Source organism: Neofelis nebulosa, chromosome 8 (genome assembly GCF_028018385.1).
Source record: "Neofelis nebulosa isolate mNeoNeb1 chromosome 8, mNeoNeb1.pri, whole genome shotgun sequence".
NCBI classification, from domain to species: Eukaryota; Metazoa; Chordata; class Mammalia; order Carnivora; family Felidae; genus Neofelis; species Neofelis nebulosa.
In genome coordinates this window covers 53058897-53086284 of record NC_080789.1, presented here as the reverse complement: position 1 = coordinate 53086284, position 27388 = coordinate 53058897, and the positions used below count along the sequence as shown (strand labels likewise).

Genomic DNA, 27388 nt, shown 5'->3' with positions numbered 1-27388 from the left:
TTATTGACAAAGTTCAATTTTACGGTCCCTATTAGACAAAAGACTGTACTCCTGTTTCCACTCAAGTAACAAAACTTAATTTTCTCAAATATGTTTATTACAGTGAGCCATACATAACAAAGTTTGCTATTCTGACCATTTCTAAGTGTACCATTGAGTGGCATTAATTACATTCACAATGTCCTGCCATTCCTAACTGGGAAATCCAGAGGGCCGTGCTCCACCAAGCGACAGAGACAGCCAGAAGCCCCACCACTGACCTTTTGTTAATGGACATGTATGTTCCTTCATCTATAAAGTTGCAGGCCCTATACTAAGGACGGAGAACAAAAACTGGCATGGGACCGTGCTTCCACATGGACTTCGTGGATCAAGGTGGGCGCTGTTTCGGTGTTTTGTTTGTTTGTTTCCTTTACAGTCAGATAACAGGTACGTTTTTATACACGTAGGGAGGAGGGCAGGGTTGAAAGAGGCCGCGGATACACTTCAGAGGTCAAGGAGCAGCTCGCAGGAAGACGTGGTCTCCCAACGCCCAATTCCAAAGACCGAGGCCAACAGGCTACCAAAGGGAAGCGGGTGAAGGTGCCAGGCCTGCGGAGGGCGGGGCGAAAGAGCCCTCGGGGAGGCTTGGGAGGGGCTGAGGGCGGGGCCTGGGCTGGGCGGGCACGGGGGCGGGGCGGAGATGCCGGGGAGGCCCCTGGGCGGGGCTTGAGCGGGGGCGAGGCCGATTCTGGTGAGTCGCTCCGCCCCGGCTTGGGCCTGCACCTGAAGTGGCCGGAGCCCGGGCGCTGAGTGCGGCTTCTTCTCCCGCCCGGCTCCCGGGTGGCGGTGGCCGACGGGAAGCCCGAGTGGGATGCGGCTGACGCGGAAGCGGCTCTGCTCGTTTCTCATCGCCCTGTACTGCCTCTTCTCCCTCTACGCCGCCTACCACGTCTTCTTCGGGCGCCGCCGCCGGGCGCCGGCCGCGTCTTCTCGGGGCCTAAGGAAGGGGGTGGCCCCGGCGCGGGAGAGGCGCGGCCGAGGTAGGACACTGGGTGGCCGCAGACCTGGCGCTCGGGTCCGGGAGTGCCCGCGGGCTCCCGGGTGCCTCTCGCCTCCTCCCGCCCTCGGTTGCCTGCCGTGAGCTCGGGCTTGAGGCGTGTGCGGGTGCCTCAGTCCTCGCCCGAATCTCGCACGCCATCCTCACTGCCCACCCCCAAAGCTGGCAGGGGCGCACTCCTGTATAGCACGTCTGGAGTACGCAAGGCGTGGCCGGTCGCCCAGTTCTTGGAGATGCAGCTGGGTTTAAGACCTCTTATTTCCTCATTGAAACAAAGAGACTTTTCTAATCATGCAGTGACTTGGGAAGGCCTGAGCGTTTTGCCTCCAAATTGTGATCTTCTGTCCTGTGTTTTGACCTATGTCCGATTCCGATTCATATTTCTCTCTCCCTTTTTCCAGAATTTTGCACAATAGTGTCTAAAACTGTTGGACACTTTACATTCCGAAGTCAAGTTTTTATGTGTAGGGTACGTGTGTATATACAACCTATAAAGAATTGCAAAAGGTAAACTTGTAGCTTGATACGTGCTATCCAGTTATTGTAGGTTTCATTTGGGAGAGAGAAGTTTGTGTCTCCTGTTAACATTCTAAGATCTTTCAGAATAAAGATTTAATAAAAATTAAATTTTGACTTCCTTTTTTTTTTTAATTGTATGTGTTTAACCAGTTCAAATTCAGTTGCTTTGAGCACTCCCTAACATCTAATTTAAATGGCTTGAATTTATCTACAAGACTGCTCTACCTTACTGATAACACTGTCACTCTTTTTAAAACACAGAACAATCTACTTTGGGAAGTGAAGAATGGAATCCTTGGGAAGGAGATGAAAAAAATGAGCAACAACACAGATTTAAAACTAGTCTTCAAATATTAAATAAATCCACAAAAGGGAAAACAGACTTCCATGTACAAATCTGGGGCAAAGCTGCCATTGGTAAGTTAATGTATAGAGCTAAGACATGTGAAAAGAATCCTAAAATGGACTTTATTAATATTAAATTAATTTATCTTAATACATTTAGGATATGTCATCATTTGTTAATTAAGGCATCATGGTGCTTCTTTTTTTTTTTTTTTACTTAATATTCCTCCTTTCTGTTAAACAATATCTGTGTAAATATAAATACACGTACATAAATATCCTATTGTTGGTCTTTAGCAGAGTACAGATTTATTTGTGGACACAAAGTAGAATGTAAGCATTATTATGTAGAAATGCCCATGTCCTCTGAATTTTCATGAATCTATGTGTTTATGGGATACTTGATGCACAAGTATAAGATGTGGCCTCTGTACTTGATGGCCAAACAAGTTTGGGAAACACTGAACTGAACAAAGTTAAACAAAGTTCTTTATTGCAGGACAATCTCAGAGCCTTTAATACGTCTGTGTTCATTATACATATGTAAAATGGGGATATGGTATATAGTTGAGTAAACTTGAATGCCCACAAAATTATTTTTGCTCTGAGTATCATAAGAGTCTAGTGTTCCAAGTTATATATTACACTCAATTAAAGAATGGGATCCTCAGAGTTACAAGAGTCAGAAAGAATTTAGTGAATTAAAAGAAACTTTACTGGACCTTTAAACATACGTTGGATTTATGTACAGTAAGGGATATGGATAGAAAGGGCCAGATCGGAAGAAAGTAATTGGAGAATGATGCTTTTGCCTTTAGCGTTTCATAAATTCATTCGCCCTTGCATCCAAATATACATCCTTGAAGATCACCCCTGACCTCCCAAGCTCCAATCAAATTCTAGCAATTTTTTCTTTATAAAATCTCTAATATTAATTTTTCTGTAAATTACCACTTCCCCATTCTAGTTTTTAATTAAATCTATATCTTAACAGGTTTTCATGTTTTTAGACTTTTCTCTGTTTTTGTTTTTTAAGTTTATTTATTTATTTTGAAAGAGGGAGCAAGAAAGAGAGAGAGCAGGGGAAGGGCAGAGAGAGGGAGAGACAGAATCCCAAGCAAGCTTTGTGCTGTCAGTACAGAGCTCCAGTCGGAGCTTGAACTCATGAACCATGAGATCATGACCTGAGCTGAGATCAAGAGTCATATGCTTACCCTGCTGAGCCACCCAGGCACCACTGGACTTTTCTCTTTTCAATTCAATAAGCACAAAGTGGCCAGCTGAGTTTTTATCAAACACTACTTTTCATCAACCTATTTCCCAGGCATAAAGGATTGTAATTCCATTCCTATTCAAAAAGGAGGGGGGCACCTGGGCCCCTGGAGGCACCCAACCTGGCAGTTGGGTGTTGAGCGACCAACTTCAGCTCAGGTCATAATCTCACAGTCTGTGAGTTCAAGCCCCACGTCTGGCTGTCTGCTGACAGCTCAGAGCCTGGAGCCAGCTTCAGATTCTGTGTCTTCCTCCGTCTCTGACTGTGCCCCACTCACACTCTATCTCTCTCACTCTCAAAAATAAGTAAACATTTAAAAAAAAAAAAAAAACAGTTAAAAAAAAAAAAAAGGAGGAAAATGAAGTCATGGTCCAAGCAATTCTTAAATCCAACCAGGCAAATCATTAGGTTTTAAGGCCTGAGAATAATCTGTGGCTCAAAGTTGCTTCTAGTCTTTTGGCTCTACCTCTGTAGAGCCATCCTTTCTTTTTCATGAATGGTAGCATATGCTTGCAGCTCAATGGTTTTTTTCAGCCTGCTGATAGGATTTTGGGAGTCCAACACCCTTCTTTCATTTCAGCATTTCTGTGTCCCCTCTAATCCAAGCTAGCAGTGTTTCTGCTGATACAGCATTCTCAAGTCTTTGTGGGTCTCCCATGTATGTCACTCCATTACACAAGAGCTCCTCCACAGGTCTTTCCTGGGTAATCCCATCTCTATTTCTGCCTTCTACTGAGATGGCTGAGGAGATCCATAAATGACACACCTAATATCCTCAAAGAGCCCTCTATGTGACTGAATATTTTAACCTTTTTATCCCTTCTGAGTCACTAGCAAAAAAGATATTCACCTACATCCTTGGCCTTTTTTCCAGAGCATGCCTTCCTGACAGTGAATCTCCTAGTTTTCCACCTCTTTTGCAATTGAATAGACAGAATTTCCCAAATCATCAAGTCCTGGCTCCTTGCTTTACAGTTTTTCCCTCAATCACTCTTTGCTCTCACATTTACTATAATCAGCAAGAAGAAACCAGGCCACAGCTTCAATACTACTTGGAAATCTTTTCAGCTAAATATCCAAGTTTATCATTTATACATTCCACTTTCCATATAATTTCTGGACACAATTCAGCTAAGCTTTCTGGTGCTAATATAACCAGGATCCCCTTTTCTTCAGTTTCTAATAGCATGTTCCTCATTTCCTTCTGAGCCCTCAGCAGCAGCACTTTTAACATGCATATTTCTACCAACAGTCTGCTCAGATATTTATAAAAACCAACATAGGGGTTCTTTTCTACTATACTTTTTCATGTGAGTTCTCACTAGCTGAGTCACTAACACCCATACTTCTACCTATAACCTGTCCAAGGCAATCTTATCTAGCCATTTTTTTTTTAATTTATTATTTGAGAGAGAGTGAACAGGCAGGGAAGAGGCAGAGAAAGGAGAATCCCAAGCAGGCTCCACACTGTCAGCACAGAGCCCAACGTGGGACTTGAACTCACAAGCCATGAAATCATGACCTGAGATGAAACCAAGAGTTGGATGCTTAACTGAGCCATCCAGGCACCCTTCTCATCTAGGCATTTTTAAGTCCTGCTCCTCAAAATTCTTCTAGCCTCTCCCCATTACCCAATTCCAAACCACTTCCACATTTTTAAGTATTTGTTACAGTAGCATTCCATTCCCAGGTATCATAATCTGTGGTTTCCTATAGCTGCCATAACCAGTTACCAAAAATGGAGTGGCTTATACAACACAAATTTCTCATTTTTTTTAAATTAAGAAATAATTGACATTTAACATTATATTAGTTTCAGGTGTACGACATAATGATTTGATATATTTACATATTGTGAAGTTATCAACATAAGTCTAGTTAGTATCCGTCATCACACATACGTGTACTTTCTTTTTCTTGCGATGAGAACTTCTAAGATCTACTCTCTTGGAAACTTTCAAATATACAAAACAGTATTATTAACTATAGTCACTGTAAACTTAGAATCTTACATTTTTGAGGGTAGAAGACTAAAATGTGTCCACAAGGCTGTATTCCTCTCAGAGGCTTTCAAGGAGGATCTGTTTCCTTGACTTTTGCAGCTTCTTGAGGTTACCCAAATTCCTTGGCTCATGGCTCCGTATCACTCTGACCTCTACTTCCATTTTCAGACCTCCTTCCCTTACTCTGACACTCTTGCCTCCTGTTTGTGAGGACCCTTTGCTATATAGGGCCCATCCAAATAACCCGGGATAATCTTCCTGCCTCAGCATCCTTAATCACATATAGAAAGTCTCTTTTGCCATGTAAGATAACATATTCATAGATTCTAGAGATCACATCTTAGGACATACTGGGTGGACAGGGAGGCATTATTTGGCTACCACTTTTGGAAAGCTGTATCTGATTGGCTAGGTATTGAAACACGGTTATTTTGTGTGTGTCCTCTAGTTCCCCAGGGCATACTTACACATCTGTCAGTGTAAGTAAAACAGGGCTCCCAGGTTACTTCATTGTGTGACACTGCTTTCCTCTCCTCTCAGAGCTTTCATTCAGGTGAGATCATGGTAAAATACCAGGGGCTGCCGTAAAGAGAATGATACAATGGCATTTGTCTGCTGAGGGCATCGTGTGGTGAGGGATGTGTGTTCCAGTGAGGAGGGGTTACTATCTCCTGGATGTAGTGACTGTATACACGCATACCTGAGCCTCTCTGGTTGTGTTTGGCACAAAATCGTGAATCCCCCTAGTTTGTTATGATATAGAAACTAGAAACCGTTCTAATCATATAGTAACTTATATTATAACACATTTCAGGATAAAGCAGGTAGTAAAAGTCCAGTGATAATTAGGGGTTTCTCAAATTTAGGGTAAGAAGATTATTGTCCTCATTATAACCCACATTTTGCCACATGTCACACTGTCAACCTCTGAATTCTGTCTCTCACACATGAACTGCCATATTGATGATTTTGAGCTATTGCTTGGTAGAACTGCCTACGAAGGGACCAAAGAGGAATAAAATCTGGTTTCTTGCTCAAATTATGTAAATGAGCAGAGCATAAACTCATCTCACACACCAGAGTAAACCAGACAGTAAATGGGTTTGTTTTTGTTTTTTTTAATTACCAGGTTTGTATCTCTGGGAGCATATTTTTGAAGGCTTACTTGATCCCACTGATGTGACTGCTCAGTGGAGAGAAGGAAATTCAGTTGTAGGAAGAACACATTACAGGTATTAACTGTGCAACATTAACCTTTGTTGTATTTCTGTGCAATGTTTTATGTAAATACTAGAAGAAAAATAAAATAAGAGGAAAATATATTTAGAGACAGTTTTTGCACTTCAACTTGCTGTGAAGAATAGAGAAGTAAACTCATGAATATATATTTGTAGTTAAAGCTTATCTGAACGTTTTACAAAATACTTCCTTTTTAAAATTTTGTCTGTTTCATTTTTATTGAAACATTGCTGATTATATGGGAAAGCTCATGCTCCAAATTTTGTAACATTTGATTGTTGATAAGCATTTAACATTCCATATCTTGAAGGAATAATATGTAAACTTAAAAGTATTCTCATTTTTCTCTTTTCATATAATAGTCATGTTCACATATTTTTATAATACTCAATTAGTGGGCGTGCCTGAGTAGCTCAGTCGGTTAAGCATCTGACTTCAGCTCAGGTCATGATCTCATGGTTTGTGAGTTTGAGCCCCATGTCCGGCTCTGTGCTGACAGCTCAGAGCCTGGAGCCTGCTTTGGATTCTGTCTCTCCCTCTCTCTCTGCCCCTCCCCTGCTTACCTCTGGGTGTGTGTGTGTCTCTCTCTCAAAAATAAATAAACATTAAAAAAAAATTTATAATGCTCAAGTAGTATCAAAGCTGTTGTTATGAGCTTTGAAAATTTTATAAAAATGTATTTGTATATGAGTTCTATCATGATTTAATTTGTATAGATTACCATTTTAATGAAATACTAAAAAATCTTTTTTTAGATTGCATAAAATTTTTATCTATGATTCCATATTTTCTAAAGATTTTTTTAAGTTTACTTATTTATTTTGAAAGAGAGAGAGAGTGGGAGCATGAGTGGCGGAGGGGCAGAGAGAGAAGGAGAGAGAGAGAATCTCAAACAGGCCCCATACTGTCAACGTGGAGCCCAACATAGGGTTCAAACCCATGAACTGTGAGATCATGACCTGAGCTGAAACCAAGAATCAGACCCATAACCAATGAGCCACCCAAGTACCCCCTAAAGATTTTTAAACAGGTAGAATTAAGATTGTTTTATTTAGGAAAAATGTGATAATTTTGCTATATGAAAGAGTGCTATTTTCTATTAGATTTTGCTTTCTTATTGAAATAAAAAATAAAAATAATTATTTTTAAATGCTTATTCCATATAAAAATTGTACTATTAGGGGGAAAAAATGCCAACCAAAGATTCAGGTTTGTATTAGCATTCTGTTTATTTCCCACAGAAATCAAGAAGAAAAGCTATGGTTAATCTCAATTTCATTTGCATTTTCACTGCTCCTTTCATTCTCTGTTGACTTTATACACACTTGGAAAACAATTTCATTTCATGTATCTTTTCAAAGTAGTCATTCTTGAAAAGTAAAGACGGACTGTAAGTAATACCCAATTTATATGAGGGTTGTTTGATTAAATATGGAATCAAGATATGGGGTTTAACTACATGTAGTACTACAGGTCTCTGTTTCAGAGGGAAGAAATGACTCTGTTCACCATGAATCAATAACACATGTGGTCTGTGCTCAGGATATGAATACACTTATGGTAAACTGAATTTTTGAGTCAGCCTGATGAAATTCTGCACACTGCGGGGGCGCCTGGGTCGCTCAGTCTGTTAAGCATCCAACTCTGATTTCAGTTCAGTTTGTGAGTTTGAGCAACGCCCCCCCACCCCCACCCCACCGCAGTGTCCATGGGGCAGAGACTGCCTGGAATTCTGTCTCTCCTCTTCTCTCTCTCTGCCTCACCCCCACTTGTGCACATGCTCTCGCTCCCTCTCTCTCGCTCTCTCTCTCTCTGAAACAAAACAAAACAAAATTAAAGAAAAAAGAGCATGTACTGCAGCCAAAATATCTGAGTTCCAATTCCAGCTTTACCTCTTTATTTTTTAGTGTTTATTTACTTGTTTTGAGAGAGAGAGCATGCTAGCAGGGCAGAGGCAGATAGAGACGGAGAGGGAGAATCCCAAGCAGGCTCCGTACTATCAGCACAGGGCCTGACAAGGCTCGATCCCATGACTGGGATTATGACCTGAGCCAAAATCAAGAGTCAGCTGCTTAACTGAGCCACCCAGGCGCCCCCCGCTTTATCTCTTATTAGCTGTCTGAACTTGGGTAAATCTCTTAACCTCTCTGCCTGGATCTCCATAAATTTAAAATATGGCAAATGATAGTTTCTATTTCACAGGATTATTTTGAAGCTTAAACATTAACATATAGAGTGCTTAGAACAGTATCTGGCACATAGTAATCACTAAAGAAGTCTTGTGTTGTTACTAGTTTTATTATTTTTACTATTACTTAAATAGGTACTGCAACATCTCCCTACTTTTCAGTTCCTTCTCTGTGTTTCCAGTATTGAATATTATCTCACCTTCATGTTCCTTCACATGATACATATAAAGATACATTCTTTATATTAATACCTTCAGTTAGGTTACAAGCCAGCCTGGGACTCAATCTGTCTCTTGCAGAAACTTTGCCTGTCTCTACTCATAGCTATCATAGATTGATTTACAGTTTCGTTTCATGAGGCAACTTCATTTTTAATTTCTTAGGAGGAATCTTACCTCTGTTCATCATGGCCTTTGCTCATCCTTAAAAGACTGCATTCAAGACCCTATAATATCCATGTGCAGCCATTATATAAGATATATAAATGACTATCCATTTGATAAAATGAAGGCTAGATGCTAAATTACTTAATTTATTGTCATCAGGGCTCAATTATGGTATTTTCAATGAGCATCTGCTACTTAGGAAAAAGTTGAAAAAAATGGAGTGCCTGGGTGACTCGGTTAAGCATCCGACTCTTGATCTCAGCTCAGATCTTGACGTCAGGGTCGTGAGTTCAAGCAGCACGTTGGGGCTCTGCCCTGGACATGAAGCGTAGTTGAAAAGAAAGAAAAGGAAAGGAAAGAGAAAGGAAAGGAAAAGTTGGGGGAAAAAAGAAAAAGTTGAACTTATTGCTAAAGATCATGATAGAATAAATATGTCTGATTCTATTTTTAGAATTTCTAGACATTACTAGTATAAGAAGTTAGGGAGCTCACTACTCATCACAATGAGTGAAACCTTCTTTTAAAAGAGGATTTTTAAAACTACTAAGTTTTAATTTGTATTTCATAAAATTCACCCATTTGGGGGCACCTGACTGGCTAAGTCAGAGGAGTGTGGAACTCTTGATCTCAGAGTCGAGTTTGAGTCACATGTTGAGCATAGAGGTTTCTAAAAAAATAAATAAGATTTAGGGGTGCCTGGGTGGCTCAGTCGGTTAATCATCCAACTTCAGCTCAGGTCATGATCTCACAGTTTGTGAGTTCAAGTGCTGTGTTGGTCTCTGTGCTGAGAGCTCAGAGCCTGGAGCCTGCTTCAGATTCTGTGTCTCCCTCTCTCTCTCTCTGCCCCTCCCCCACTTGCACTCTGTATCTCTCCCTCAAAAATAAATAAACACTAAAAAAAAATTTTTTTTTACAAAAATAAAAAATAAGTTTTTTTAAAAATTCACCCATTTTAAGTATATGATTCAATTTTTTTTTAGCATGGTCAGCACACAGTGTTACCTTAGTTTCAGGTGTACCACACTGTGATTCAACACTCTGTATGTTATGCTGTGCTCACCACAAGTGTGGCTACCATCTACGTAAGTGAAAGCTTTATACATAATATTAATGGTTACTGGGACTACCTTTAAGTCAAACACTGGACCATAGATCAGTGAGGGTTTCAGATAACATTCTCACTGGTAAACAAAGACAATGTAGTTAATCTTTCATAATTCGCATTCTCCCACTCTAGCCATGCGAGAATGAGAGTGGGACTATTCCATCACAAACGTTGAATTGGCAAGGTATGGAGTCATGATGGTAATGCCGACCACAAAAGTAGGGTGAATTGCAGCAGCTATTCAAATGTAAAGGCCGCTCATGAATTCAGTATACCTAGTTTGTAAAACCAAAATTTTAAAAACTGTTTATTAATCAAAATTGATATAAAATTCTGTGCCTAAGAGACATGTGGACAGTACAGCTTGTGTATTCTTTTTTTTTTTTCTAAGATTTTATTTTTTAAGTAATCTCTCCACCTAGTGTGGGGCTCAAACTCACAACCAGGAGATCAAGAGTCACGTGCTCCACCGACTGAGCCAGGCACCCCATCTTGTGCACGTTTTTCTTTTTGTTTTTGTTTTTGTTTTAGAGAGAGTGGGAGTGAGGGGCAGAGGGAGAGAGAGAGAATCCCAGGCAGGCTCTAGCATGGAGCCTGACACGGGACTCAATCCCACGACCCTGGTATCATGACCTGAGCCGAAATCAAGAGTTGAAAGTTAAACCAACTGAGCCACCCAGGTGCCCCAGCACTTACAATTCTTTTAAGTTTATTTATTTATTTTGAGAGAGACAGAGTAGAAGAGAGAGAATCCCAAGCAGCCTCTACACCAGCAGCACAGAGCCTGATGGGGGACTCGAACCCACAGAACTATGAGATCATGACCTGAGGCAAAACCAAGAGGCAGACACTTAACTGACTGAGCCACACAGGCACCCCTGTTCTTTTTTTTTCTTTCTTTTTTTTTTTTTTTTTTTTTTTGGTGTTTATCTATTTTGAGAGAGAGAACAAGCTGAGGAGGAACAGAAAGAAAAGAGAGAGAATCCCAAGCAGGCTCTGCACCATCAGCACAGAGTCTGACACGGGGCTCAGGGTCACAAACCGTGAGATCATGACTTGAGCTGAAACCAACACTCAGTCACTTAGCTGACTGAACAACCCAGGGACCCCTGTACTGATTTGTATCTTATTTACTTATTTTACTTAATTTTTTACTTATTCTGGCATTTGCCAGACTCATAGCTGGCAAATTAGTAGTCTTATCTATAATTCTATTAATATCATAGTGGTGTGTATGTAGTGTTAGTTCAGTAGTACTTGTTGAATTTAGAAAAAATGAAACAATAATAATTACATTGGATTCTAAAAAATATATTCGTTTCATACTCAGCTTAAAACTCAAAATTTGAATGATTTCTCTGGCCTTTCTACATGTTGAAAGTACTTGCTGGGGGGCGCCTGGGTGGCTCAGTCGGTTGGGCGGCCGACTTCAGCTCGGGTCATGATCTCGTCAAGCTCTGTGCTAACAGCTCAGAGCCTGGAGCCTGTTTCGGATTCTGTGTCTCCCTCTCTCTGACCCTCCCCCGTTCATGCTCTGTCTCTCTCTGTCTCAAAAATAAATAAACGTTAAAAAAAAAAAATTAAAAAAAAAAAAAAAGAAAGTACTTGCTGGGAGGAGATATTTTAACTAAGCCAAGGAGAAGAGAAAAAATATTGGAAATTATAAGTCCTGACTATTAAATATATGCTAAGAAATGCAGAAGAGTAAATCACTGTTCTAAAAATTCTGTCTATGAGCTCTTTAAATATGCTTGTTCTTCAGTTAATGGAATTTTATGATTGTTGCTTGACTAATAACCTTAGAAAATGAAAATGTACTTTTCATCACGCGTGAATATACTCTAATATCTCATAAATAAGTCCTACTTTATATAATAAATGTATAGCTGGAAAGTTATGATTAAATTGAACTTTTGTAACTTGATTCATACTTTACATGCAGCAAGAGAATTTAAATAAATTGGTAGGGCAAATAACTCCCTGAGAGAGAATTATGCTTATTCATCTAGCATCTACCGAGGCCTATACTACTTGTTCATACTAGGCTCTAAGGATTTCAAAGTGAACAAAATACTTTTCTCTGGCCCCAGGGAGTTCACAGACTAGTGGTTGAAACAAATATGTAAATAATTTCCATACTCCATATAAAGCATATTGATAAGGATGTGAATACTCTATCGTGTTAGTAGGTAGGGAAATACAGAAGAAGGCAACTAACCAAGTCTAAGTAGAGTTGTAGAGTTGGGGGTATGATGCCTATCAAGAAAGACCTCCCAGAGGAGGTGACCGCTGAGCTGAGTCTTCAGAGATTAGTAGGATTTAGCAAAGCAGTGAGAGGAGAGATTATATTCCCACAGAGGCAACATCAGAGACTAAAAACTGATAAATAGCCATTTTGGTCATGGAATTGTAGACCATTCAGAACCCCTGGGGCATCATGATGGCGTGGGGTACCTGAGATTGGGAGTTCAGGGCAAGGGGCAGATCATGGTGGACCTCATGTGTGCCACGTTAAGACTCTTGGACTTTACTCTTGGGCAGTGAAAGCAACTGAAGATGATTAGACAAGATAGTGGTATTGTCGTGTATGTTTTTGGTGCCGATTTCTCTAGTAGCCATGTGGAAAAATGATTTCAAGGAGACAACTGGGTGCAGGCAGACCAGTTAGGAGACTATAAGTATCCAACAGACCAACAGATATATAAGTAAGGGGTGAAATAAGAATATGCTGGCGCAGTTGGAGCCAGGGACAAGTTTGAGAAATATTTTGGGGCCCAACTATCAGAATCTAAGGATTATTAGATGTGAGGATGAGAGCAAGAAGCAAATCTGACAATCCCCTCGTTTCTAGCCTGCATGACAGGATAGCTGGTGTGCGATCAAAATAGCAAATACAGGAATAGGAGCAGGTCTGTCCACTCCTCTCCAGCTCACTGCACAGCACCTGCTTGACTCCCTGTTTCTCAACAGACAACCCTGCCTCCTATTTCCTCAAGAAAATTGAGTGTATCCATGATTATATTCTCTAACGTTCACCTTCTGATCTCCATCTGACCCCTCACCTAACCTTATGTCTTTCCCTAGCTCTGAGACTTCCTGGTTCAAGGTTAATTCCCTCCGCATGTGCTTCCCTTCTGCTCCTTCCCAGACCTTGCTCTCTCATTCATCTTTAATCTTTCACTCACTATTGCTTTCCCACCTTCTCATCCAAACTTTCAAGAGCGTCTGCATTCAGTATGCCCAATTCCTCACTTCTCACTCGCTCTCAACCCACAGCAATTTGACTAACACACCTCCCAACACACACAAAACTATTTGAATCTTATAGGATTTTTCTTTTACCCCTGAAGTTTCTTTACCCAGGTCTGTGTTTCCAAGACTGTGTACGGAGGCACCCTGGGGCACCATAAAATATATATTTTTAAAGATTTTATTTTTAAATAATCTCAACACCCAACGTGGGGCTCAGACTCACAACCCAGAGATCAAGAGTCACATGCTCCACCGACTGAGCCAGCCAGGCACCCCAGCACCACAAAATATTTTAAATATTTGTGGGAAATACGGTTATACTTCATATCTGTCAGACACCATGCAAACTACTGGCTCGAAGTAATTCACAGTTTCAACATTAGATCCCCCTACATTTATTTCAGTGATGTCATATCTTTGTGGAGCTGGGTTTTCCATGGTTGCTGTGCTAAAATTCAAGTACTGTGCAAAAATCAATGTGGGACAGGGAGTGATAGTGGCAGTGTCCATTCTGACTCAAAAGTTTGCAAAGGTGTGTAGTCCTCAACAGGTGCACACATCCATCTCATTATAAGGTATTTGTGGTTAGTTAAGAATGAAATAGGAGGTTTTTTTTCTTTCAGTGTGTGCCTGTTATTTTTCTAAGTGACTTTTGGGCAGTTAGGACACAAATACTAAGTAGTTTGGATTTAATGACTTTTTTAAGTGTACTTATTAGAGAGAGAGAGAGAGAAGGGGAGGGACAGAGTGAGAGGGAGAGAGAGAATCCTAAGCAGGCTCCTCGCTGTCAGTGCAGAGCCCAATGTGGGGCTCCATCCCAGGAACCATGAAATCATGACCTGAGCCAAAATCTAAAGTCAGACGCTTAACCAGCTGAGCCACCCAGGCACCCCTGGACTTAATGACTTACCATACTGAACCATTACTCATTTCTTTTGGCTAAAAAAAATTACTGAAACACTGAAAGTGCTGGGAATGAGGAAAGTTTAGGAACCTCAAATTTACACCTCAGCTCCCCATCATTGACCCTGTGGCTCACACCATTACCTAAACATGACCTCGAGGTCTGGAAAGCCGATTAGTCAGAGCATGAGAGCCACGTTCCTGCTGCTGGAACATAAGAGCACTCTGCAAAAGAGAGCTGTGGAGATTCCAAGACTAGTCCAATGAGCCCCAAGTGAATCAGACCTCATTTCGTTAGTTTATGTGAGTCAATAAAATTAGAAGTATTCCTTTCACATGAAAGTGACATTTGAGCACAGCTTACTGTACTATTTTATTTTAACTTACAACTAAAACCAGGTACTAAAACACTTACTGTAAGCTCCCAAGTTAATGACATATGAACAAAAGTTTTGCAATGTCCATCTAAGTTAATACTGTGCAAAGTTATCTTTTGGTTTCTTCCTATACAGATATGGCATATTTCTAGTTATTGGAGACCTTTGTGATAGAAAGGCCCAAAACATTATGAGTTACTGAAATTTTTATAAGCTAGGTAAATATAGTTTACCTTTTCTGGCTAAATTATAAAATGTCTTCTGTCTTTATCTGTTTCTGTTTGGCTTAAGGTTTTTAACTTATTTAAAATAGTCAGCACCCGGGGGCACCTCGCTGGCTCAGTCTGAAGAGTGTGCGACTCTTGATCTCAGGGTTCTGCGTTCGAGCCCCATGTTGGGTGTAGAGATTACTTGAAGATAAAAAAATCAACTTGTGGCAGTGCCCATGTCACCGCCTCTGCATTGGCTCCACACAGACAAGGCAAAAGATGTCCAGCCTTACGGGGACTGAGTGGTGTATCGAGTCTCTTGTTTTCCAGAAGTATCCTGGAAAGGAGCTTATTAACAACTGCACACTCTCCAAGACAGAGTCCCTGAGCTTTCTGAATACAGAACTGGCTGCCTTCACAAAGTACTCAGAGGACCCTGGTGTCCTTGACCTCACGATGAAGAAACTGGACCTCAACTCTGCTGGGCAGCTAAATCTCCAAGAATGTGTTAACCTTATTGGCAGCCTGGCCGTAGCTTGTCATGACTCCTTTGCAAGGTCCACCCATTTCTAGAAGTAAATCCAAGGGGCTCTCGGGCCTGACTTCACACCACCCCCTTTCCTTCAAAGAAGCCTCAATCTTCACCTCCTCCTCACATCCTACACATACCCTGGGCCCAGAGCATCCACCACCCTTTTGCAGGCCAGTCCTGCTGGTAGTTAATAAAGCAACAGCGTTGGGGCACCTGGGTGGCTCAGCCAGTTAAGCGCCCAACTTTAGCTCAGGTCATGATCTCATGGCTCACAGGTTCAAGGCCCATGTTGGGCTCTGTGCTGACAGTTCAAAGCCTGGAGCCTGGTTTGGATTCTGTCTCCCTCTCTCTTTAACCCACCCCTGCTCACACTTTGTCTCTCTTTTTCTCTCTCAAAAGTAAATAAACATTAAAAAAAATTTTTTTTAAGTATTATTTGCAGGTTATGGCTTTGAGGTATAAAGCATTTTTCAATTGATATATATTTATTTCTTTATATAACATTGTAATAGATAAAACACTTGCATAGTGTTTTATAGTTCAATAAACACTAACATGAGAATACATATTAAATGCTATATTAAGTGATACAGAATAAAATTGCTATGGTAGTTTACATTAAAGGGGAATCAGAAGAGGAAGGTAAAGGTGGAAATGTGTTCCAGGAAATATCAGTAATGAACAAAGGCAGAGAGGCAGATAAGTTTGTGATTTAAGGGTGTATGGGAGAATGAGATTACATGTGGGGAGTGGAACTAATTTAGTCAGAAACAGTGGATTGTAAGGATAAAGGGTAATGGTTGTAAAGCACTTAATACAATATTGGTCATGGAGCTTTCACTCAGTGTAGGTTATTAATCTGCGAAACAGCAGGAAACAGTATTATATCTGTACTTCAGTTTTAATTACATAATACTATAAATAGAAAAAAACTGGAAGTAGACATGACAAAATGCTGTCTAACCCTGTTTTGGGAATTACGGGCACAGAATTATGAGTGATGGAAACATCTTTTGAATTTTCCAAGTTATTGTAATAACCGTTTGGTTATTAATAACCAAACTAATAAATGGTTTTTTTAATTATAAACCTATCTTAAAAAAGAAAGATGTAATTTTAAAAACAAATGAACTTGCAAAATTTGAATACTGAATTTATTTATTGTGCTTTTAAACAACGCTATTGCTTTTTTTTTTTTTAACGTTTATTTTTAAGAAAGAGAGAGACAGAGCATGAGTGAGGGAGGGGCAGAGAGAGAGGGAGACACAATTCAAAACAGGCTCCAGGCTCTGAGCTGTCAGCACAGAGCCTGAGGGGAGCTCGAACCCATGAGTCGTGAGATCATGACCTGAGCTGAAGTTGGACATTTAATCAACTAAGCCACCCAGGCACCCCTGTAACTTATAAATAATACTTTAAAGCAGTTATCTCAAGGATGCGCAATGACAGGTAAAGATATTATCTCTCAGGGCATAAAGGCTCCTGGTATTGTTAGATAATCTTATAAATTATCCTGATAAAAACATTTTTAGACACAGTCTTATCTAGTTAGAAATTGAAATGAAATATTAGATAAGTTCAATACTATCCTTAATAAAATGTTTTATGTCTTTTTAAAAAAATAGTGCAGAAGTCTATGTGACATTCTTTGAAATAGTTTGGGCACATGATATATATGTACTTAAATGTCAAATAACTAAGCTTGAGGCCCATCTCTACCATTGCCTATCTAGTGTTACTAGCTTTATATAAGTCATGTAACCTTTCTCAAAATTTCCTTTTCTTCCTTTGGAAAACTGACCTAGGGTAGGAAAGCAAGACTGGAAGACTTCATGTGCTCTAGGAATTAGGCCTCCCTATAAATCTAAAGGAGAAATTAAATGTTATATACTACCAATAATAAATTTTTAACCCTGTCATAACTATTATCATGATCCCTAAAGTATTCTTTACCTCGCAGATTTTGCAGATTCTCTTAAATTGCTAAAGAATCATTGAATCATTGGCCATCTCAATGCTAGGTACTGTCCAACACAAAACACAGTTCTCATTCTCGTAGGTTACTGTCATTGTGTAATAAAGTCATAGAATCCACACAGTATACATACACACAAACAAAATATATATTTAGGTCTTGGGTTTTTAATATTATCTACTAACTCTAGTATTTATTAACCATAGTGCCATGGAAACAACCTCTGAAGTAGATAGGTCTTAACTTACAACTCAGTGTTGCCATTACAAGTTGTGTAACTTAAGCCTGATTTCCCAAATGCAAAGTGGGGATTAATGCGCTGCGGAGTTGATAAAGGTTAAATGACAACCTATGCAAAATGCCTATCATCCATATAAAAGGCATTTAATAAATGTTGGATTTTTTGTCCAACAATAGTAAGCAATAAAAGCAGGATTTCAGCATATTTGTACTAAAGACTCTATCAGGTTATGGGGAGCCTGACTGGCTCAGTCAGTAGAGCATGTGACTAATGATCTCAGGGTTGTAAGTTTGAGCCCCATGTTGAGTGTAGAGATTACTTAAAAATAAAACCTTTTTGAAAATAAGATGGGGCACCTGGGTGGCTCAGTCAGTTAAGCTACCAGCTTCGACTCAGGTCATGATCTCACAGTTCGTAGGTTTGAGCTCCGCATCGGTCTCTGTGCTGACAGCTCAGAGCCTGGAGCCTGCTTCAGATTCTGTGTCTCCCTCTCTCTGCCCCTTCCCCAGCTCACACTCTGTCTCTCTCTCTCTCTCAAAAATAAACATTTAAAATTTTTTAATAAAATAAAACAACCCAGTCAAGAAATGGGCAGAAGACATGAACAGATACTTTAACAAAGAAGACGTCCAGATGGCCAACAGACACATGAAAGGATGCTCAACATCACTCATCATTAGGTAAATACAAATCAAAATCATGATGAGATATCACCTCACACCTGTCAGAATGGCTAAAGTTAGCAACATAAGAAACAACAGGTGTTGGCAAGGATACCAAGAAAGGGGAACCTTCTTAAACTGTTGGTGGAAATGCAGACTGGTGCAGCCACTCTGGAGAAGAGTATGGAGGTTCCTCAAAAAAACAAAAACAGAACTACCCTACAGTACAGCAATATTCAGTATTTACTCAAAGGATGCAAAAAATCATATTCGAAGGGGCACTTGCACCCCAATGTTTATAGCATCATTATCAACAATAGCCAAACTGGAGAGAGCCCAAATGTCCATCAACTGATGAATGGATAAAGAGGATGTGGGGTGTATATGTGTATATATATATATATATATATATATATATATATATATACACACATATATAGATATATATAGATGTGTGTGTATATATATATACACACACACATATATATCTATATATAGATAGATAGATATATCATGGCCACCAAAAAAAATGAAGTCTTGCCGTTTGCAACATGGATGGAGCTAGAATGTATTATACTAAATGAAATAAGTCAGAGAAAGACAAATACCATATGATTTCACTCATGTGGAATTTAAGAAAAAAAAAACAGATGAACACATGGGAAGGGGGAAAAAAAGAGAGTGAAACAAACCACGAGAGACTCTTAATGATAGAGAACAAACTGAGGGCTGATGGAGGGAGGGAGGTGGGAGATGGGCTAGATGGGGGATGGTTATTAAGGAGGGCACTTGTGATGATCACCAGGTGTTGTATGTAAGTGATGAATCACTGAATTCTCCTGAAATCAATATTACACTGTATGTTAATTAATTAAAATTTAAATAAATTACCCCCTCAAATGGAAAAAATAAAATAAAAAATAAAATCTTTTTAAAAATAAAGACTCTAGCAGGTTATATGGTTTAGCAGGTTATAAAGAATCCAGGACCACTGTGACTAATTTTAACATAGCTTAAAGCTATTTTTTATATTTAACACTTAGGTTAAAATAATTTAGAGGTAAGGGCACGTGGGTGTCTCAGTCAGTTAAGTATCTAACTCTTAATCTCAACTCACATCTTGATCTCAGGGTTGTGAATTCAAGCCCTGCATTGGGCTCCACACCTAGCATGTGGAGCTTGAAAAATAAAAACAAAAACATAACCCACAGCAGACACATCCTTTTAAAAAATAAATAATTTAAAAAAATAAAATAATTCAGTGTTGTTGGTTGTTCTAAAGGAGCACATAATATAAAAATGTAAGTTATGAAACATGTCTGTTCCTTTTATTACTTTTTTATTACGCTAAGGAGCACATTCTCATTTACCCATCACCCAGAACTAAAAAATTCCCATTTGCTTCAGATATTTAACTTCCCTCTTAAAAGAGTTAAATATTCCCAGTAAAAGGGAAGCTTTCTTTGTACTGTTCCCATTTCTTTTCTCTTCCTGCTCCGAAGCAACCATTGTAGTGAATTTGGTGTGTATCCTCCCATTCAGATTTTTACATTTATACTTATAAAATTTAAACATAATTTTTGTATTATACTTTCAAATTTGCACACAAATATCATTTTCTGTGGGTATTCTGCACCTTGCTTTTTCCCTTAACCTTGTGTTTTTGAGACTTAACCTCCATGGATGTTTACACCAGCATCCGTTTCTCAGTTCATCACTTACAATTCATTCAGATAAAGGCATAATGGCAACTCACACCCTAAAGAGGATGGGAACTACTGACCTAAACACCTTTCCAGTGTAAACTACACGGAGTTTCATACTGTTCAACTGTGTTTCTTTGCTTAACGACTCAAACTCTAGCCAGCGCTTATTTTGAATGTGGTTAAAAACAACAAAGCTGCCACATTTTTTTTCTTTTTTTGTCTTTTTTTTTTTTAAGTAGGCTCCATTCCTGTGGGGCTTGAATTCATGACCCTGAGATTAAGAGTTGCATGTTCTACTGAGTGAGCCAGGCAGGCACCCCCAAAGCCACCACATTTCTGATTATCATATGCGATTGATCTGCATACAACCAAGCTTCCCATTAATCGACAGCCATGCTCTATCATTCAAACATGTTCAAAGAAACTTGTATTAGAGAAATTATGTTTCTAGAAAGAATGTAGGTTACATCTCATTGTAGATTTTATATAAAAGGATTTAAAACTTCTGATATCAGGGGCACTTGGGTGGCTCAGTTGATGGAGCAGCCAACTCTTGATTTCGGAGCAGGTCATGATCCCAGAGTCATGGTAATGAGTCCCATGTCGGGCCCCACACGGTGCATGGAGCCTGCTTTGGATATTCTCTCTCTCTCTCTCTCTCTCTCTCTCTCTCTCTCTCTCTCCCTCCCTCCCTCTTTCCCTCGCCCTCTGCTGCCTCCCCCACTCATGGGCACATGCACACACACACACACACACACACACACCTCTGTCTAAAGTAAAAACAAAAAATAGTTAAAAAAATAAAACTTCTGACATCAAATACTTTTGTTCTGTTTTTTTTGTCTCTTGTTTTTGTTTTGTTGTTTGTTTTTAACAGCTTCATCACTGGCCCAGCTGTAGTCCCAGGGTATTTTCCTGTTGACGTGAATAATGTGGTACTCATCCTAAACGGAAGAGAAAAAGCGAAGGTCTTTTATGCCACCCAGTGGTTACTTTATGCACAAAATTTAGTGCAAACTCAGAAACTCCAGCATCTTGCTGTTGTGTTGCTTGGAAACGAACATTGTCATAATGAATGGATAAGCCAGTTCCTCAAAAGAAATGGAGGCTTTGTGGAGCTGCTTTTCATAATATATGACAGCCCCTGGATTAACGACATGGATATCTTTCAGTGGCCTTTAGGAGTGGCAACGTAAGTACAAATATTATTACGTATTTCTAGACCCTAAGACCTGAATTTCTGAATCAGGAAAACGGTGCTTTAAATTTGTAATAAACACAGTTCTGGAATCATCTGGGAAGCCACGTACAATCTTTTCCATGGAAAAAAAATCTGGTTTGGTCTCAGGCTTCAGTAATAATAATAATGTTTTTTAGAGTATTTTAGCATGTTATAAGGAGAGCATATAAGTTATTAGGGGTTTTTTGTGTTTAAAAACTCCAAATGTATAGGATGAATTTTCAAGTTTATCAGTACCCTAAAGAGATGTTTAACTGGGGCAGCTGGGTGGCTCAGTTGGTTGAGTGTCTGACTGTTGATTTCTGCTCAGGACATGATCCCAGGGGCATGGGATCAAGCCCCATGTCAGGCTGCATGCTGTGTGTGTAGAACCTGCTTAAGATTCTCTCCCTCCCTCTCCCTGTGCTCATCTCCCCCTCTCCCCAGTTCACACATTCTCGCTCTCTCTCAAATTAAAAAAAAAAAAAAAAAGACGGTGAATTGTTTAACAGAGAACAGCAGACCTTCTTAAAACAATTTACAGAATCTATATAATTTATAGTAAAAACAAACAAAATTTTACTTGACAAACAATATGAAATCAGGAGCATATGGTATCTTGAGGGTTTGAGAAGATCATAATATGCTCAGATCTGCCACCGAGACTGCTTGAACTGGCACAAATTTCTTCTATGATAAGAGGGGTTAATTAAGTAATAGCTAACTAAGGCTTCTGAAGATGTCTATACAGTCTTTATAAAATGGAAAGCTTATTTTTTATCTTTCTGTTAATAGAGGGCTTTTAATCAAGTTGACTTTAAGGTAAGTTAAACTTAGATCAAGCACTGCTGCATAAACTTCCTAAGAGCAGGGGATTTGTCTCTTGCTCACACTACCAGCAGAGCCTGGAACCAACCAAGGCTGCACAGAGTAGACAGTAAACACTTGTCAAATGGATGAATTAGGAGAAATCTCACCAACATGTGTTTTGAATTAGATACTCATTGTTCATTACTATCACTTGTTACCAAATGTGACCTTAAACTGCTACTTGGTTGGCTACACAAATATCATCAGATAAGCATATTCACAAGACCTATTTCCTGGCCCATGCTGCAGTATTTCAACTAAGTTTGTGGTAGAACCAGACCAAAAGATTTATATTAAGTATAGCCGGGTATAAGACCCTTTGAAAAATCTATCCCTTGAGTAGAGCTCATACTTATAAAATGCTTTGAAACAAAATTACCCTTTTGCAGTAACACTACATGGGCTATTCATACGGTTTCCGTACATTGAATGGAAACTCTTTGTAATTCTGTTATTGTTGGACTAGGCCAGTACTTTTTTGTAGATCAGTGACTTCCAATCCAATGCACCTTTGCCCCCCAGGAAATATTTGGCAATGTCTGGAGATATTTTGACTTGTTACAAGTGGAAGGGGGAGGTGACAATGGTATCTGGTGGACAGAGGCCAGTGATGGTGTGAAATATCCTACGATGTACAGGACAGTCTCCACAACAAAAAGTGAACTGGCCCAAAATGGCAATATGGTAAGGTTGTAGCGCAGGTGCACAATTTGGTGTCTATTCCAAATGCCCCTAAGAATGGGCTGATTGCAACAGGCCTCTCCTGCATGGCTGCAAGGCTTTTTCATTTGTTTGTCTTTGTAATCTACTTTAAAAGCCTTTGGAGTTGGAGCTCTTTGCTACAGCAGTATGTGTTCTGTAATCTTTCCATCACCTGGCTAAAACAGTAATTAAGGGACACCCGGGTGGCTCAGTCAGTTAAGTGACCGACTTCACACAGGTTGTGATCTTGTGGTTGGTGAGATTGAGCCCCGCATCAGGCTCTGCACTGACAGCACAGAGCCTGCTTAGGATTTTCTCTTCCTCTCTCTCTGCCCCTACCCAGCGCTCGCTCGCTCACTCTGTCTCTCAAAATAATGAAAATAAGACAAAAATATAACTAAAATAGTCATTAAATCATGATCATTATGAATGTAGATTATTTATACTCTGAAGGTATTTCAACCTTCCTTATAACTACAAGCGTATGGAAGTTGAGGAATATAAAAAACAAAAGCACTTCATGCACTTAACCTCTATATCAATTTTGTAAAAGGTGCCAGCATGAGGGCATTTTCTTTTTAAATTTTTTTTAAGATTTTATTTTTAATCTCTTATACCCAACATGGGGCTTGAACCTGCAACCCCAAGATCAAGAGTCCCACACTCCAATGTGAGGTTATTTTCTTAAGTCAGTAGATTAAGGGACTTTTCCCAAGTAAGCTTGGAAAATTACAGTTTGGAGTTTAGAAGATCATATTTGAAATCTCTTCTCTCTGCACCCTCATGCTACCTAAGATGTTAGGTTATAATTTGCCAATCTGATCGTCATACGTTGTTAACTCCTATGTACTTATTTTTGTAGATATAGGAATTTTCCTGTGGTGGAGGCAAGCTGGTCAATGCTGCATAATGAAAGGCCCTACTTATGTAATTTCTTAGGAACCATTTATGAAAATTCATCCAGACAAGCACTAATAAACATTTTGAAACAAGATGGGAATGCTAAGCTTTGTTGGGTTTCAGCAAGAGAACAGTAAGTTCTATGTTTACTTGGTTCACCCACTTTGTTCTCAGATCTGAGAGTTGCTCTATGTAGCAGCACAGGTTTCCAAGGAGACTTTGTTAACTTCATTCATACCAGTCTTTCTGCAGAAGAGATATTGTTAGTTAAAGCTGTGTAGAAACTGGGTTTCTATCATCCATCCTGAAGAGGAATACTAGTAACTCTCCTATGCAGATGTCAATTTTTAAGATTCCACAACAGTATCTGTTAGCTAGACCTGACACACAAGACATTATGAGTGCCAGTAAGATCTTAGGTTCATCCCTGAAATATTCAGCAGACCAGATTCAGTGTTCCAAGACTGGCATGAAGTACTCCTCTCATCTTCAGAACCTGACACCACCCTGAGGACAGGAGGACAGGACATGCCAGTCTTTGAATCTCCAGATCCAACATAGGATCTTACACAAAGTAGGCCAAGGATAAATGGGGAGTGGATGGATGGTGGGTGGATGGATGGATAGATGGATGGATGGATGGATGGATGGATGGATGGATGGATGGATGAATTTAATAGGTTAACTTTCTTCCATCTTTTACATGGTAGTCATGAAACACAGGTTCATGGAGTGAAGGAAGGAACTTTGGAATTATTCATTTTGTTTTTAAATAAATGCGGTTTTGTGTGTAGAGTAATCAGAGAAGAACTGCCTAAAAAATGTCCTTCCAGATCTAGAAATATACTAATTGTAATAGATACTCTCTTTTTGAAAGCATAACTCCCAATTCTACTGTTAGTGTAACCATACTATATCCATTCAGTCAACAAATATTTTTCAAGCAACTGCTGTATGCCCGAAACTATCTTAGCCATGAAGGATACAGCAGTGGACAAAACAGTGAGAAGTCCATGCCCACCTAGAACTCACATGTTTGTTGGAAGAGACAAACCAGTAAAATATATTGTGTGTCAGAAGATGATAAATGCCGTGTAAAACGAGTTGAGCAGAGGGGAGATGTAGCAAGGACTGGGAATTAGGAGTAGAGCATCGGATGTTCTAGAATGGCCAAAGAAAGCTCTAGTGTGAAGATTACATGCAAACATGGACCTGAAGAAGTGGGGGGTGGGGGGCTCCCGTGTCTATTTAGGAGAAAGGTAGTGCAGGCAGAGAGAGCGCAGATGTAAAGAGCCGAAAGGGACAGCATACCAGGAAAGGAATGAGTGAAGGCAGTGGAAAATATCAGAGTTCATTGTAGGAATAGAATTCTTCTTGTAATTCCTCTCATAGCATTGAGCCAGGAGGTGGAGTGGGTGTCCTTCTTGCTTCTCATTGCTGCTTCCAGACCATTCTCCCTTTTTTCCTCCCTAAAATCTCCCATTTTAAATATCATGCCCGCAGAGAAAACCTTTCATTGCTCTTCCTCTATGAAATCATTTACTGATCCTGGGGTTTATCTCCTTCAGTCTCTGAAGAGTTTAGTTCTGGCACACTCCCACTCTCTCTGATGTTACTCTGACATAACTCTTGGTGATGCCCAATCTATACAGATGGCCCTTCCATCACCTTTTTCTTACCCCCTTTATCCAGTGATCCGGTTCTCCATTTGGTTTGGCCATTCGGTGTCATGGTCGTTTCTTAGACCTTGTCATAGCACATACTGTGTCTTCTCTGTGATCTCAAGTCCCAGCATGTCTCTCTGTAACCACCATTTTCTGTTATTCCCTCTCAGTCCCTGTAAATATTTGACTCCAACAATTTGGCTGAGATTTATAATTCATTGTTCCTGCTACTTTTCATTGTCCTTTGCTCACCTCATCTCTGCTTTCTTCTTTTCCCCACTTAAATTTCATAGTCAACTATGACTGGTATACATTCAACTCCCTAGTTCCCTAATGGAGCAAACCCTAACTGTGGTTAAATCCAGCTCTCCTATCTGCTCTATACCTGTACCAGGCAGCCAAACACACACAACATGCGTGCGCACACACACACACACACACAGAGAATTGTGTCAGTAGACCTAGCTTTAAATACATGACCTTGACTCTCAAGTGCCCTGCAGTCATACATTTCCCTTGTCTGTGTATTCTCCACCTTTCCCACAAGACTGTTTCGTACCTTCTTCTCCCTTCCCAGTCACCATTACCTTCCGACCCTATTGCTTATTTCACTGAGAAGATGGGAGCAGTCAGGAGAGAAGGTCTAGCTTTCTGACAGGTCTCTCAGCTTCTACCCTTGCCCCTGGACAGTCTGTTCTCACCACAAGGGCCGGATTAATTCTGATAAAACATGGGTCAGGTCAGCCACCCCTGATCACAACCCTGCTTGATGGGATGCTCTGAATTCATCTTCTACATCTCTCCCCCTCAGTCACTCTGCTTCAGCCGCCCTGGCCTCCTTGCTGGTCCTTGAACTTGCCAGGCACACACTGTCCCATGGCTTTTATGCTTGCACTTCACTAGATTCACCCCTTCAACATCTGCGTGGTTTGCTGCCTCACCTCTAGCTCTGACTCAGAGGCCCCTGAGATGAGATGCTCCCTGATTACCCATTTAAATCTGCAACGCTGCTGGCTCAGAAACTCACTCCTCACTTCTCTGCTTTATTTTTCTTCATAGTACGTAATTAACACCTAAGTAAGATACTGACCTGACTTGATTACTATCCATTTCCACCACTAGACCTAGAACATGAGCTCCATAAAGGCAGAATTTTGGAGGGGGAGGTAAGGAAAGGAGACCTGGCACACAGAAAATATTGGCGGGATACACATTCATTCAGAAATTTCAAGGTGACTACTAGATTTTAAACATGACCAGCTGTAAACTTTTCACATTCTTAAATATTTTCAATCAATCTGTTTGGGCAAGATTTTATCTATTTCTTCTGCCCGTCATCTCTAAAATGTGTTTACCATTTCTTACAACTGACGTTTGCTTTCACAAAAGACTTGCTTTAGTAAAGTGAAAACTACAGTTGTTTTTCTGATTTGTTTAGGTGGCAGCCTCAGGAAACAAATGAAAGCCTTAAGAATTATCAAGATGCTTTGCTTCAGAGTGACCTCACATTGTGCCCAGTAGGAATAAACACAGAATGTTACAGAATATATGAGGCTTGCTCCTATGGCTCTGTTCCTGTGGTAGAAGACATAATGACAGCTGGCAGCTGTGGAAATACGTCTATTAACCATAACGCTCCTCTGCAGCTACTCAAGTCCATGGACGCTCCCTTTATCTTTATTAAGAACTGGAACGAACTTCCTGCTATTTTAGAGAAAGAGAAAACTCTAATTTTACAAGAAAAGATTCAGAGAAGAAAAATGTTACTTCACTGGTATCAGCACTTCAAAACAGAGCTAAAAATGAGATTTACGAATATTTTAGAAAGTTCATTTTTAATGAATAATAAAGGGTAACTGTGAATTATCTTTTTGACCAAAGATCTGATTTTTCTTAAATCATGTCTAGTCGGGGGTGGGGGGCGGTATTTGTGTGTGTGTGTGCATATAAATGTCCTTTGAGATACACTTGTAGACCACAGATTATGTCTGTAATGTTGACCAAGCGCTTCCATAGTAGGCCACTCCCAAAAATGAAATTAAATGTTACTCAAACTCACAAAGTAGGTGATTTAACAT

The 27388-nt window shown here is 39.9% G+C and overlaps 1 protein-coding gene across 2 annotated transcripts; it reads left to right on the top strand.

Annotated features, from left to right (window-relative positions):
* The first annotated feature begins 721 nt into the window (after nucleotides 1-721).
* On the top strand, nucleotides 722-27178 carry RXYLT1 (ribitol xylosyltransferase 1). 2 transcript variants are annotated; one of them, XM_058742155.1, is made up of 6 exons: nucleotides 722-1022; nucleotides 1820-1975; nucleotides 6309-6411; nucleotides 20833-21147; nucleotides 23609-23779; nucleotides 26749-27178. In XM_058742155.1, the coding sequence occupies exons 1-6, from the start codon at nucleotides 854-856 to the stop codon at nucleotides 27164-27166; spliced, it is 1332 nt and encodes a 443-aa protein (XP_058598138.1). In that variant the 5' UTR covers nucleotides 722-853; the 3' UTR covers nucleotides 27167-27178. The 2 variants fall into 2 exon arrangements, with proteins under 2 accessions (XP_058598138.1, XP_058598139.1); XM_058742156.1 differs by lacking the exons at nucleotides 722-1022; nucleotides 1820-1975; nucleotides 6309-6411 and adding an exon at nucleotides 18142-18267.
* The last annotated feature ends 210 nt before the right edge of the window (nucleotides 27179-27388 follow it).